The 16045-nt window shown below is 42.7% G+C and overlaps 1 protein-coding gene across 4 annotated transcripts in view; it reads right to left on the reverse strand.

Moving 5' to 3' along the window:
• The window catches only part of DUSP16 (dual specificity phosphatase 16), a 70354-nt gene that overhangs the window by 33757 nt on the left and 20552 nt on the right, over window positions 1-16045 (reverse strand). For 3 of the 4 annotated variants that reach the window (XM_002917980.4, XM_034645609.1, XM_019798313.2), the window contains 3 exons: window positions 7797-7838; window positions 7245-7595; window positions 6148-6286 (listed from right to left, as the gene is read on the reverse strand). In XM_002917980.4, the coding sequence (XP_002918026.1) occupies window positions 6148-6286; window positions 7245-7472 (367 nt within the window). In that variant the 5' untranslated portion in view covers window positions 7473-7595; window positions 7797-7838. Of the gene's footprint in view, window positions 1-6147; window positions 6287-7244; window positions 7839-16045 lie in introns of all 4 variants that reach the window. The other variant, XM_034645608.1, reaches the window with a different exon arrangement.

Raw genomic sequence — 16045 nt, forward strand, 5'->3', positions numbered from 1 at the left:
GGTGGCTCAGCCCAGGGCCCAACCACAAAAATGCCCACAAAACCCCGAGAAGGGGACTAGATGTAAAGTCCTGGGTCTGGTGCGTCGCCAGAGCCACAGGTGACACGACTGGGGCAAGGCTGAGGCCACTGCGGTCATCGAGGCTGCCGTCATCTGGCTCGTGCAGAGGATCGGGATGAGAAACCAAGGAACTATCTTTAGTCTGGTCTGCAGTCCATTTTTAAAAAAGACTAGGCCGCAGTTCTGTCTTTGGCACCAGGAGCCAGGGGCAGCGACGTAAACTGGCTCACCACACGGGCAGGGGAGGCTGAGACAGAGGATCCAGGCTGCGGGGCCTCCCACAAGCTGGGGCTCGGGGCGCGGCCGTCAGCGGGCAAGACAGCACCTGTGTTTAGTCTGCTTTCAGGGGTTCTCAGTCACTGCAGCTTTTTAAACCCAAGAACAGCCAACCCCTGAGCAACTGGAGTACTTTTACTGAAATCCATTTCATTTCCATCTCTTTTACCAACTACTGCAGGATTTGAAATGGAACGAATGCAGATGCCCTCCTCTAGACAAAAGGACAGAAGAAATGTCAATCTAGGTCACAGAACTGAGGGTCATAACAGCGTGCACAGCAAAATCTGTCACCAGCAAAACAGGGTCCTACTCTACTTCCAGCAGGAAGGACAGTAATTGATTCCACTAAAACCCAAGCTATAGGTTTATTATACAGATCGATGGACTGAATCTAGAGTCCTGTTAAACTGAAAAAGCGTAGAGTCAAATACACTTTTACTCCCTCCTAGTTCTAATTAGACTAGCAAATCTAACGCAAAACAAAGAAATGTGTACTTGGCCTTTAACCACAGCAAACATTAAGCTAAGACCTTAGCTGTGTTCTGGGACAAAGTGTTTATAAAAGCCCTTAGCACTCGACTAACATTGTACCTAACAGTAAATGCTTGATGAATGCTATCTTCTGTCATGATTCAGACCACCCTTCAGCAGAGAACAGAGGAGTCCAACTTCCATGTGATGATCGCCCCCCACTAAAATAATTTAATGCTTTAAAAATTGTTATATACAGTGTATCTTTATACATTGCTTCATTCCATAAAATGTGAAGAATAGGATTCTGAACTCCACAAAGAGTCTGAGAAAGAGCTTCCACAAAAAGAGCCTTCAGTCCAGCCTCCTGATGGAATCCCACGACTCTGGAATTACTGTGGCTATGGGCCTTGGGCACGTGGTGGGAGTGAGAGCTTGGGACAGTCACTCAGGGATGGGTTATTTTCCTCGCCTGTCAATGGAAGGGCTGAAGCCTGTGATTCAGGTGTGGCGTTCTGCTGGAGGGCTGGTTATCCTGTCTCATCACAGGACAGAAATGAGTGCTGCAGGTTAATAAACCTGCGGGTCCCTTTTGCTTTTACTCAGAATCACAGCGGTGAGGAAAGAGATGGAAACAACAGTATTTCTCATCTGTAGGTTGAGCTTTATTTCTACTAACGACCCATCTCTTCTCTTTTCTCTATGTTAGCAAGAAATAAAAGTCCCAGTTCCTGTATTTTTCCTTTTCTCTTCTAGATTTATGTTCAATCTGGTGCCCTCAGGAAATATAACAAAGTAAAATCAAGTGATACACAATGAGTAAGGCCAAGAAACAAGATTATTTTTTAAAAAGAACTAGTTTTCTGAACATTACCAAGACCAAAACAATTGATCAGTAAGTCAATGGTGGCAACTATTTGTTTTCTAACTCAGAATGATAACAGCTTTTTAAAAGAAGACAGCTGATAGAGAGGTTCCACGTGCATCATCTAAGCCCATCCTCGCAACCAGGACCCTCCTTTATGGTCATTTCTGTGACACAAATGTTTATGTCTCCCGTCCTGTCACTCCATTCATTCAAATTCTTCGGTCTTGTTTTCACAGGTGGCTGTGGGAGCATACACGGGTTTTTAAACTGTGCTTATTTAATAACGAATTTCAAAATTGAAAAAAAGATGGTTTTGTCATCACCTATCCAACAGTGATGAAGGAGAACTTCCCAAAGGGATCCAAATTCATTCTTTCTTATTCAGATGAGGATGCTACTGGTAATTAAACCCTTTACTCCTTTGGGGGTAAAATGATGCTATGGTTTGGCTTGGTTATCGGGAGACTTCCTAATGGCTAAATAGATCAATTTATATTCACCTTTAAGAATATATTGAGGGGCGCCTGGATGGCACAGCGGTTAAGCGTCTGCCTTCGGCTCAGGGCGTGATCCCGGCGTTATGGGATCGAGCCCCACATCAGGCTCCTCTGCTATGAGCCTGCTTCTTCCTCTCCCACGCCCCCTGCTTGTGTTCCCTCTCTCGCTGGCTGTCTCTATCTCTGTCAAATAAATAAAACCTTTAAAAAAAAAAAAAAGAATATATCGAAATTATCACAAACATTCTCAGTTTATATGGATTCACAGACTCGTATCTTCCTATGAGTGGAGCTAGATCTCCAGAGCTATTAGCTTTTTATCAACATTCAGTATTTAAGGATCAAATAAGATTCACACTATTTCATCGCAGTATTTTTATTAGCTCTTAAAATCATGTTTAAATCTACTTAAATAGATGGAAACATTTTCATATTAGATACTTTTACCATAACAGCTATATGTTTGCTCTGAATGAATATACTTTGTAAATCATTTATTTCAAAACAACCTCAAGTTTTCACTACACTTTCCGGTTCGTTTAATCACTGTTTAATACAATCACTTATATTCTACACTAATAAAATGAATCACATGAAATATAAATGGGACAAACCTACATGTAAGCTAATTTACGTGTGAAATAGTTACTGAGAACTTAAGAAGTTCTGTGCCTTGTGGGGGAACACAAAGATGAAAAAGACATAGTCCTCAGCTTGAAAAAGAGAATCCAGTAGGGGAGTTAAGCTAATAAATGAAAAATGATAATATAAGATTTAAATAAGATTTTGAGATAATAATGAAAGATTATATATGGTTATCAAATTAATCTTGGGAATACTGATGGGCTTAGAAGAGGGGAAAGTTGGTCAGGCAAGGGTCAAGGTCCCAGGCCAAGGAGGCCTGCAGATGAGGCCAGTACAGGCAGACACTGCAGAACCAGGGTCCAAGTTTCGGGACTAGAAGCCTTGGTAAAATGGTCTCCCTGATAATCAGCTGCCCAAGTGGCTTAGGAGAACCCCTTTCAGCTGGTAGAAACAAGTTTAAGGGGCACCTGGGTGGCTCAGTTGGTTAAGCATTCTGAGATCGAACCCGGCGTTGGGCTCCCTGCTCAGCGGGGAGCCTGCTTCTCCCTCTCTTTCTGCCTGCCACTCCCCCTGCTTCTGCGCGCTCTCTCTCTCTGTGTCGAATAAATAAATAAATACAATCTTAAAAAAAAAAAAAAAGGGAGAAACAAGTTTAACAGGCTAGCCCTATCCCCAAACAGAACCTGCTCCATATTAAGGAATTAAGGCCATTCCAGCAGAGCTTCCTCCAGGAGCCCTGCATTTCTTTATGTCCCTATAACTAGGTCCTATAGGTAGGCACGGGTCTCCTCCCGTTGCAGGGAGACAGCTCATTAGAATGCTGCTTCTATCAGTTCCCTGGGCATGTCTTTCTGTTCCCCCTCTCTAAAGTCATTTTTTCCCAGGCAAGGTGGCCCTGAGAATGGGAATGGAATTCAGCCCACAATTCTTTACTTCCGTATCTAATGACCATCAAAACCATCTTCTTCCTGAATAATCTCAGAGTAGCTGAAAGCTCTAAAAATGGAGAAATCACCCCCAAGAAACCACCACATCTTTCTCTTATGAGGATGACAACCACCTCCCACTGCTGAAAGCAACAGCGGTGGTCTGTAGTGGAAACTGTCTCCAGTTACCTCGCCATCTTCTGTAGCACCTGTGAGAAGCTTGCGTGCTTTTCCAGTTCTTTCCCCCCACACAAAATACTGAAACATCTGTCATGCTGTCCTTCTATCCCACATCCCCGGAACATCCTACGCGCAGCTGGACCCTGGCAATCAAACGGGCTGCCAAGAACTGACGGCCAGAGCCACCTGGCCATCCTCTCCCACTGACGCCACTTTTCTGCCTACTCCGAGGAGCAGACTCACTAACCAAGGCAATTTCCAATTGGCCAGGGGCTTCTGGATGGTTGGGAGGCTTTCGACCATCCAGAACCGTCTCTCAGGTATCATAAGAGATCTGGCTGCTCAGAAACTCCCAAACAAGGCAATTCAATTCAGTCCCTGAAGCTACCTGCTAAACTAAAAGACACACAGGATTCTGGGCTGTGGATAGGGATTTGGTGCTATCGATACATTCAGTGTGGTTCTTGGTGCTGCCTGGACAGACTCTCATTTAGACCCAGGCAACCCAGGCAACGTCCTGTACGATGTGGGAACGTCAGGGTGTTCTGACTCAGCGTGCCATTCCACTGTTGTGCTGATCTAGCTGATTAGACGGAGTCCTTCCTCTTCCTTGACGGAGGAGTGCTCCTCCCAACCTGACACACGGCTAAGAACCTTCCAGGTAAGTAAAGAGTGCTCTCTGTTAATGCGAGGAAAGGGCATTCAAGAGCTAGAACTCCTGTGCTAGAAACTCAACCTGAGCTCATTCCTCCACGGGAGTGTCTGTCTGGCCACGCTGTCAAGTCAGGGTCCCCCACAGGGAAAGTGTCTGGAACAAGAGTGAGGCGGGACAGTCACTTTGCCGTCCCAGTGTGTGCCCTCTTTAAGAAAAACCCTGGTCCTATTAATAGCACGCCAAGGTAAAGTCCTCACAGTGCCTACGAGCAGCATGAAAGGAGCTCCTAAACTCACCAAATTAGTTTAGCGAACTCCGATAAAAGGGGTATTTGCCACAGTCCACTCGCAGTAAAAGAACACGCCAATCAGCAAGGGACAGAGTCCGGTATTAGAATTCTCGGTCACGGAACTCTGAAAACCTCTTTCTAGGGCACGCGGGCTTCACTTAAGGACACTAACAGAGAGATCAGGCAGCACCACGGCATGAGCAAAGGTGTGGCAGCGGATGAGCTGACGGAGACAGGAAACCATGCCTGCTTTTTGAGACCTGAAGCAAAAGCTGATGAGCGAGAACTGGAGACATGGAAATCTTATCTAAACATTCACAGAGTTGAAGTGTTAACACACCAGCAACTGATTAATCCTGTTCTCTGAAAACCGAAATGTTTACACTTGTAACAATCAACTGCCAAGGACATCAAGTTCACAGCACCCTCCTTGCAACAATCACTAAAGGTGTGAAAACGATAACATCTACCACATTTTGTTTTCTTAGATGGCATTTTTAAAAGCCCTCTTGCCTTTCACGGTAGCAGAATCTGTGGGACACAGCAGCTTTGAGTTAAAGGTCACTGCGCATGTCACACTGTATTCCCCACTCTGTGAGCCCATGTCCGAGAAAGGGCTTTAGTAACGTCTGCAAAACAGGGGAAGCAAAGGATGAACACTGCTTTGGAACTCGATGAAACGGAACTCACACACGGTCCCCCTTTTCAGACAGACATAAAATCATTCTTCCCAGGTATTTTATAAAATCATCTGCTTAGTATGTGCAAACTGAGACCTTTTCCAGTTGTAAAAACAAAAGGATAATACACAACTAAATGAGTCTTTAAACTATCTCCCTAATTACTAGAAGAAATAGTTTATACACGTTCTCCCCCCTATTGCTCATAATGTCTAAGAATGGTGAGCTATTTGCTGGAGTCGCTGTGACTGTTTAATAAGACTTTGACACGATGACACTGGTCTGCTTCTTGCCACAGGGGGTGGGAACCAAGAGCAGGAGCTGAGAGGTAGAGCGTTTCGTGTTTTTAGATCCCAGATGAATGGAAAAATCCCCAGCCAGAAGCAGTGCAGAGATCTATGTGACATTTCTAGCTAACAAATAAATACCAAATGAAGAAGCATTTGAGCTAAGTAAAAAACACATTGACTACTGTGGAAGAATGGTAGTATTGAGTTAAACAGAATAGTTATGTCAATCAGAAGCTATAAATAAATCAGTTTACCCAGGACACTCACAGTTGTGATGACCTATTGTACTCTGAGCTCTCTATGAAATACTGCTTACGGGGAGGGCTCCATGAGATACAAAGTTCTTTCAATCTGCCACATGCCTTACCTGCGAGCAGGTGAACGGAGCTGAAGCTCTTCTCCAGTTTACCCAGAAGTACAGTGAGAAAACAGTCTGAAGACAGAGAGGCAACATCCTGCGAGCTTTGATCGTAAACTACAACCTTCTGACTGCAATCGATATCAACCTGCAGTGCAAATGGGGGCTGTTAGGAAGGTAGCTGGAAAAAATAATCCCAGAAGCAAATAACTGCGCCCCACCCCTGCTTTCAACTAATAATCTTAATAAAAAGGACACGCAGTCAACTGACTGGATAAACCTAGCACACAAATGGTTTAAATGCTTGTAAAAAATCAACTTTTAAAAGGCAAAACTGATGTTGTGTGTAGGTGCGCTCAAATCTCCTTGGTTTAAAATCCTTAATGCTATAAAAGGTTAAAACTCATAAAACAAAATCATATGTAAAATAAACATAACAATCCTTGAATTAAAGAAACATTTTAAAAGGTTTCTACCTAACAAAGAAACCAGTTGTTCAGTAAAATCAAAACATGAACTCATTTTTATTCCTGAAGAAAAGAAATAGCCTTACCTACCACAAAGGAATCCCAGAAACAACCTTCCTCGAAGATAAATTACATCCCTACATCCTGAACAATGGTACCTTCCCTTCCCACAAATAAACAGCACTTCTGCTAATATAGTTTCCACTTTCTTCCCAAGGCACTTGAAAAGAATGATTTCCTTTCAGTGGATTTGTAGATAACACAGAATATATTAATTTAGTAACTGTTGATACATGTACTATAAATTATTATATATTAAGTTACTAATAATTAATATTATGTTATTAACTATTCCTACTTGTTAGTGTTTAAATTTTTTGAAAAGTTTAGTAACCCATGAATAGGAAACCACAGCACTTGCCCAGGTTAAACAAGTTAACCTTTCTGTATAGTTTAGAAATATTCTTAAATGTGACAGTGCGGTTAGTAAATTACTTTGAGGTATCCCTAAGGTACCAAAGTTTAAAAAGCAACCACAACTTCCTCAGATTACTTTTTCCCCTTGAAAGTGAGGCTTTGTTTTAAACTTATTCCTCATTCAGGGTGTCTGTTTTAAAAAGGAAAAAAGAAAGTATTTACCTTATGTTTAGCCGAATGCTGGATGAGCTCTGTAATTAACACTTTGTCCTGTTGCAACCTTCGCTTCATAAGCTTGGAGCAGTTGATATTAATGGCTTCCAAAATGTGGGATGTATTGTATTCTACAAATGGCCGGCTATCAATTAGCAGCACTTTCTCCGTTCCACTTTCCAGCAGAGCCACCAACCTCTCAGTAACAATTTGAGTTCCAATCATCTCATGGGCCATGACAACAATAAGTCTTCTTTTCCCACCTCCTTCTTTAATTTGCCACGATGATGTAATGGTGGTGTACTCAAAGGCTCAGTCACTCCATTGTACTAAAAATGTATGAGGTCAGGCTGGTGGTGACTGGCAAAAGGAGAGTTAAACCCATTTTCAGCAAGAGCCCTCCAAGTGAATGTCCCTTTCTCTTTCCCCGTTGATGTGCTCTTGCAAAGGACTCCTTCCACAAAGCAGCCCCTCACATTTGATTCATAAAGAGATGACTGGAATAACCATTCCACAACAAAAGATGCTTTGGGGCGGCCAGTGCATTACATCATTCTTTACCTTTGCTCCTTGCTCCAACAGCTTTACACGGGACTGAAAATCCTGCATGAAGAGAGAAAGACACACAGAAAACAAAACATGGGGTCAAAAAAAAAGAAAGAGCATCAGATTAGCGAGAGCATATGATTCATAATATTTACTCCATTAATCTAAGTCCATACTTGATGCACTGTTTCATTTGAACAAAAAAAGAACAAACAGGCATGGCTTCAGAAAACTTACTGGTGATAATTCACTTTTACATCAAAATATTAAAAACTCAAAGAAGACATAGTCATGAATTATAGCGACCTGGGGCCCAGAACTACACACTTGTAGTAGATTGAAAGAACTAGAAAAAGCTGCTTGAAATAGTATTTTTTTCCAAATGGGTTTCCTCCATTTTATTTGCTTATCTCTTGAAAAGAGCACAAAGAACAACAGCCTATAACCAGGTAAGCAAGCCCACACAATCAGGACGACGCAATCTGCTCTGCTGGCTTGAGAACTGTACGTGAACACATGTACACTCACACGTACGCACACCAGGGCACCACAGCAACCCCTGTTGCCCCTTAGGAAAACTTTTCATACATTTCAGCTGCCTTTTAAGAGGAGGAGGAACAAAAACGGCTGATATTCTTGTCATACCAACTGCTGAGCTCACGGCTGGGGGCCTGTGATGTACCCAGCTCCAACCAAGGCAGTCTCACTGCTATGACCCTGGCTAGTGCATCCCCCCAGTTGCTTGACCCTTCACAGGCTTACCCCTCATTTTCTTGTGCCTCATTCTTCAGAGAATCACTGATTCCCAGCCTTGGAAAACCTCACACATTCACCTGGGACTCGAGGTCAACAACCATACAGCAAACATGCAGAACCCTTAGTATCTGACCCAGTGCTTCCGTCTTCTTGCCAAACCCTTGTAACTGACAACTTCCTAATTGGCGCTAGTTGGAGCTTTGTGCCCATAGCTTGGATCTCACCCTGACCCTCAATATTGTCAGATCCCTAGCTCGCCAGCCCGTCTCTGCTCACAAGAAACCCTCCGGCGCATCGCACTAGATGCCCACTGCTGGCATTCACCTTCCACAGGGTGAACGACGTGACCGCAGAGGTTTTATACTGTATTTCCTATCTCCATGGTGCTTTGCACAGAAGATACTCAACTCACACTGTAGTAAGTACAGTCCTCCACAAATGACTGAAGATACTGAGTAAACATCTAATTAACTGACTTCCGATCAGGATGGTGTAAAACCCTCAAACATTATTGGGGTCTGTTCCTAATTTCAGATGTACAGATGAGAAACTGAAGCATGGGGAAGTACAGGGAGGATACCAAGGGGAGTAGCCGTGCCATTTACTTGTTACTTAACTCTGGAAAATGATATAACCTCTCTGTCCCACGTGTTCCTCATCTATAAAATGTAGCTATAATACAGACCTTGTCTCCTCACGAGGTCTGTTTGGAGGACAAAATTATCAAAGTTATCTAAAGGCAGTAAAAACACAACTGCTTATATGGAGAAAAGAGGGAAACCACTCTAAAGATAGCAGTGGTGGCCAGAGCTGCCTTGCATCTGGAATCTAAAAGACCTCATTCAGCAGATAAACACAGAAGCAATTCCACCCTCCTGTATAATCCAGCTTCAACTGAGCTGTGCCCTTTCTCGAAATCCGAGCCAGACACACACGGAGTTAGAGGCACCTGAGAAATCATCTCTTCCACCACCGCACCTTACAAACCAGCTCCACAGAATACACTTCTTGTCCATTTGTTGTCTTCATTAATTAATGTATTATTCGTATAGCTTACTGGCAACAAAAACCATCTCTAACTCCAACTGAAGAAACTAAAACGGAGACTCTGTATAGTGAATCAATGAATATACTCTGGCAAAGTGCCTACCAAGCGTGCAGCATCGAATCGAGTCCCGACTGCTCAGCGACATAGTTCGCAGCAGTGTGAGGTCCTGTACTCAGATTGTCTGAGTCCCAGACCAGGACTCCCACTACTGGGTTATCCTGTTTTCCCTGAGTACCCGTTCCCATAATGAAACTGGATGGAGAAAGAATGGCTCGACTTGTCCATGAGGGTGCCCAAGTGGCACAGAAAGTGGAAATCTGAGAACAGGGGCAAGGTGATTCCAACAATGGCACTGGGTATCCAAGTCTGATTGGCTCCACTCAGTGATAAAATCCGGATGGGACAAAGCAGTTATCTGGGTTAGCAGATCAAGGGACAAAGGGAGGGAGAAGACAGCAAACATGCAAACGTTGAATTAGAAAGTTCTCATCTTTGCCTCCCTTCAGCCAAATCTCCTCAGTCCAAATCGCGGAAACCAAAGACAGGCTACAGCGAACAGCTCTACTGGGCAGAAAATGGCCATCCCTACCCAGAGAACCAGAGTCAGGACTTCCAGATACAAAAAGACCCTTCCCCTGAACCAAGAAAAGCTCTGGGCAAAGTGACCCTAATATAAGGATGTAACTGAAGCAAAGCACTGAATGTGAAATGAGGATAGAGTTACACCCTTTCATGTTGTACTGAGGCCAGCTGGAGCCCTTCTGTTATACCTTTATGCCCAAGCTCTGATGTTTTGTAATCCCAAATAAATTATGTGAGAGGCAGAGTCCTGCCAAGGGGGTAAGGGGCATAGGGGAACAATAGGCTTAAACCTTATTTACAGCTAGAGAATTTTGGTTAAGTCCTCATCGCAGGATGCAACTCTAATTTAGAAATTTCTGGGCATTCAGTGTTCATTCTGAAGAATGTCAATACCTTGAGATTGGGAACACGTCTGTGACAGTTTTGTTTTTGAAAACTTTTGCATCAGGTAGGATTTGAAAGATGACAAGAGAGCATTTTATTGTTGGCAAAACTGCAAAGCTAATCTTACCCAAAATTTCTATAAGAAGTCAAAAGGAATAAACATTCTTGGATTGAGCCATAAGGCCCAAATGCATACTACAAAACCCAGAGCAGACCAGCTTTACTATTCATTGACTTATTTAAACGGTTTTTAAATTTTAACTCTTTTCTTTCCTTTTTAAAAGATTTTTTAAAAATTTTTTATTTATTCACGAAAGAGAGAGAGACAGACAGAGCACAAGCAGGGGGAGAGGCAGAAGGAGAGGGAGAAGCAGACTCCCCGCTGAGCAGGAAGCCCGACGTGGGGCTGGATTCCCAGACCTGGAGATCATGACCTGACTGGAAGGCAGACACTTAACCATCTGAGCCACCCAGGCACCCCAAGATTTTATTTTTTTAAGTAATCTCCACACCCAATGTGGGGCTCGAACTCATGACCCCGAGATCAAGAATCACACACTCCACTGACTGAGCCAGCCAGGAGCCCCTTTTCTTTCCATTTTGAATAGATAACATAGTCACGGGTTCAAAAAAGTTATAAAATGTATGCATACCATGAATATGCACAGTTTACTGTATGTTCGTTACACTTCAACAAAGCTATCGAAAATTGCCATGATAATGAAACTCCAACAAATACATTAAGTGAAAAACAGGAAAACACTGAAAATCCTTCTCCTACCCTTGTCCCACCTGCCCAGGCCCTCCCCTCGCCCTCTACTGGAAACCATGTGAACAGTTTCTTCTGATTTCTTCCAAAGATTTTCTTTTAATGAATACAGAATAAGACAAAAATACATAGTCTTTCCCCTTACCCCCTTCGTTCAACTGGTTACACAGTACATATACTGTGCATCCTGCTTTCTTCTTTCACTTAAAACACCACGATGTGGGGGCGCCTGGGTGGCACAGCGGTTAAGCGTCTGCCTTCAGCTCAGGGCGTGATCCCGGCGTTATGGGATCGAGCCCCACATCAGGCTCCTCCGCTATGAGCCTGCTTCTTCCTCTCCCACTCCCCCTGCTTGTGTTCCCTCTCTCGCTGGCTGTCTCTATCTCTGTCGAATAAATAAATAAAAAATTAAAAAAAAAAATTTAAAAAAAAAAAAACAAAAAAACACCACGATGTGATTTCTTCCCATTGCCCTTTTGGCTGCCTGGGGACCACGGTGCAGAGCCCTGGCCCACCCCCAATGCCCAGGAGACGGGGCAGGTGGCCGGAGCAGCTGGAAGACTCTTTGGAGGAGAATGATGGGGTGCCCCAGTCTTACCATCAAGGAAATCTGGGTGGCAGTAGACCCTTCAGAAGACAACTAAAGAACCCTTTTCTATGCATATAATAAAACTTTCTATTTCTCTAAAAAAAAGGTCAAGAAACCAGTATTTATCAGACCAAAGACTAGTAACCTTAACCAGGGCCACTAAACAAATATTTGCAGAGTATCCCACTTTCAGAAATGAACGTTTTAAAAAAAAAAAACACCTTATTTACGAAGGGAGAAGAGCTAGGCTGTGACAACATTTTAGTATAATAAAATGATTATACAGGTCAGTAAACAAAATGGGCAAACCCCCTTAAGAAATATATGTCACATTTTACCAATTTTGTATTTTAATATTTAATATTAACATAAATTATATAAGAACCTTCCCCTTTAATATACAATTTTTAAGTTTATGTACAATTTATTTCATGTTTTAGACTTCATTTGGTTACCTATGGAAATTTATCTATGATTTTATCATGGAAATTAGTGGCGTTTTATTTACTGAAATTCACTCTACTCTGCAGAGATCCATGAAATGAATGAATGAATCAGTTATGTCAGAGGACTATAAGCCTATTTTAATGATAAGGTGAACAACTGCAATCTGTTTTAATTAAAAGAACAATGTACAGTCTGACTATACAAAAACCAGTATTTGCCTCTAAAGTAATTAGCTAAAAGGAAAAATTTCTTTCCTTTGATTTTCTTCACTACTCATAACATAGCCTTTAAGCTAGTGCCCAAACAGAAAATTTTCTAAAGATTAAGGTTGTTTTTAAATGATTGCATTAAGCATCTCCCTCCCCCCACCACACCATGTGCCTGGTCTAGACATACTCCTTGCACCCACAGCTCCCTGACTTACCCTCTAACATGTAATGCTTTCTCCAGGCACCTTAATCCAACTAAGGACTCCACTCCCTGGAAGAGGGGCCTGGATATGAGGTGGTCTTAAGAGAATGGGAATGGGAGGATCCTTGGATGAAGTCTCTGGGTAAGAGATAAAGTGGCCAGTGGTTGGTGTAATCTGAGAGTGAAGACACAATGTTTTGGAAAGGTAACTGCAATAAACGTGGGCTGGAGGCAGGAGAGGAAAGATTCAGACCAAACCAGAGGTCAGATGGGGACTAACTTGGACATCTTGGTTTCCTTGAGCACCTGTCAGGCCTACCGTAACTCATTCACTCAACTAACAGATAGTTGTTGGGCACCTAGTAAGTGCTAGGCATGGCCGGAGAAGGGCAGCATAAATGAGCTAGGGGAGAAGTCCTGTTCTCCTGGAGCTTCTAATTCAGCGATGGGAGACGCAAGAAACAGCAACAACACAACAGGCTGTGGGACAGACGATGGCAAGCGCTATGGAGCAAAAACAAGGCAGGGAAGGGAGGAGAAGTGTGGCGCAGACGCAATTTTAAACAGAGTAGTCAGAGAGGGTCCTACTCTGATGGTGAAGTACAAATCAAGAGGAGGGGAGAGTGAGCTCTGCGGATACCAGGAAGACTGCGGCTCTCTCCCTCAAACGCCTGAGGCCAATGAAAACAGCGCTGGCCAAGGTAACGCGGAACTGGGCGAGTATGGACAGAGGGTGTGGCAGGCGCTCCGTCTTTCTTCAGAATGACGGTTATATCTTTTGGAAATGAAGCATTTCCAGGCACTCAAAGATTTAACTTCGGTGTGAAATACACACACAGTAAGTTCAGTATAGTTTGTTCTTAAAACTACAAAGGGAGGAGCTGAGGTTCCTATATTAGTGCATTCCTTGGCAAATGAATAAAAAGAAGGTTCTGTACGAAAAGACTGTAATAAGAAAGATTACTATTAATATCAATTTAATACAATTTTTCCAACTCTACAAATGTGTTGTATCTAATAATGGAATCTTGGTTTTATAGCACAGAATGTAGAATGTAGCAAATGTAGCATTGAATGTAGTAAAATATCAAAGACAGGTTAAACAAGTTGTGTGCTCGAACACACCTGAACAAGAAGGAAGCAGTTTAAAGGATCTTTAAAATTTTTTTAAATGCATTCAAGGAGTTCTCCCTGTTAGAAGATGTATCAAATACTTACCACAAGGACTCTGTTAGATTACTGTACTCAAGGGGTTGGTTAACACTAAGGTAAGCTTATGACCTTTATCCATGCATCACTTTTAGCCCACTTCATTCCAATACAACAAAATTCCACTACATGAAAGATAAGGTGTACTTTCCTGACAAAGAGTGAAATTACTAAGAATATAATGACCAGGGCAGACATCTGGACAATCTGGAACACAGTCTAGTGTTCCAAAGAGAGGATATAATTTAATTTTTCCAATGAAGATCAGAAGGTTCTAGGAACAAACAATGGAAAACAATTAGAAACCATCAACACCAAACCTTCCATCACATCCACTTGAGCCCAAGTTTGTACCGGAATGTTATCTACTTTAAATCTCTTAATACTAAAAGAAGTAAAGCGAGAATGCCAAACTATATTCTCCTGAAGATAATTTCAAAATGGCTTACACGGATGTTTTCAAAGAGACTGCCAAGAAACTGCTTCATCTTTCAGTTAAAAGACACATGAGAAATACTGGGAAAAGCCTACACATGCAACAGAAGGGGACTAAGTAACTTACAAATTATAATAAATCCTGCAACACAGTACCAAGCAGCATTTTTAAATCATGGTGTAAAAGCATACTTCTTGACAATGAAAGATGGTCATGACACATGAAGAGAATAAAATCAAGTTACAAAACAGGAGGTAAAGTAGGACCTCCCCAACAGCAACATACACACATGCACACAGGATGGATACATTCAAAATGTCATAGTTTTGCAGGGTAACCAAACGTAATATTTCTTATATTCTTTTCCACAATCTTGGGAAGTAGAAAAAAGTCTCAGAAGAAGGGTGTGACACAGAGCCACTAATGTGGCCACAGCAGTCCTGTACATTGCTCCTTATCAGGACTGTTAAGAAAAGCGTGGGTTGGAACAAGGTAAAAAGATGAGCAAATACAATACAGGAAAACTGATGTTTACCCTCAAGGTAAAAGCTGCTTTTCTGCTTCACAAAGGAAGTTACAGAGAATGATTTTCAATAACAATAATGTTGGGGGGAGGGAGACAGGAAAAATTAAATTTTAAATCACACACTTAGAACTATAAAGCTGGCCTTGCAGTAGGTCAGTTGGGGTATGACTCTTCATACAAAGGGTTTCTTCTGTACTCAAAGAATTTATAGCTAGTTTTCTTTTAAAAAATTAATATATTCCCTAATACTCTTAAAATGTATTTCAACTTATAAGGTTTCCAAAATAAACCTGCTTAAAGCATCACAAATGAAACCCAGTATGACTTTCATTCCTCTCGCTGGAAAAGCACAAATTCTTTTAACAAAGTATATACAGCAGTCTCGTCACTATTCTGAGCTCCTAAACAGACACGCACAACAAGACTTGAACACATTCCAGGAGTGGCCTTCAAGCCTGGACCACACCTGCTTCCAAGGCCCTGGGGCTAAAAATAACTCTGGGGCCTCCCACTCAGGCCACCAGCCAGGCCCGGGGGTACCTGCAGGCCCCTTGCTCAGCGCCACCAACAGCGAAAGCAGGAGCTACCTAAGTCTACAACCACAAAAACCTCCAGGACAGGCTTCTTTCCCTCTGTGCCCATCACCTCCATCCAAGGCCTGCTCGTTTTCTTTGCCTCTTTGCCTCTCGACGCCCTAAACAAATCTGGGAATTTAGAAACAAGTAAGGTTTTATGGTGTATTGTTTTTAAAGACAGCAACCACCGTGGACCAGAAGACTGGAGAGGATTCAGGAGACCCTGTTCCTAATTTCAGCTCTTCTACAAAGACACTAAAATATCACAGCAAGAGTCACTTGACATCCCCAAGACCTGCGAAGGAAGGACTCCTGTCATCACTTAACATCTGAGGACATGATGATGTCACGGTCAGCGCATCCCGGGCCTTGGCGCGGTGCTTCCTCAGGACAGCGCGCCAGGACTGATCTGACCATGGAGCCATCATGTTAAGGACTTACAGCTTATGTCCTACAACACACAAATCAGAACGGGTAACTCCTGGGCAGTGGGGCCACAAAGAGTGGGGCGACGGTTGCAGGTCATTTCTTT

Source organism: Ailuropoda melanoleuca, chromosome 16, assembly GCF_002007445.2.
Source record: "Ailuropoda melanoleuca isolate Jingjing chromosome 16, ASM200744v2, whole genome shotgun sequence".
Classification (NCBI taxonomy): Eukaryota; Metazoa; Chordata; class Mammalia; order Carnivora; family Ursidae; genus Ailuropoda; species Ailuropoda melanoleuca.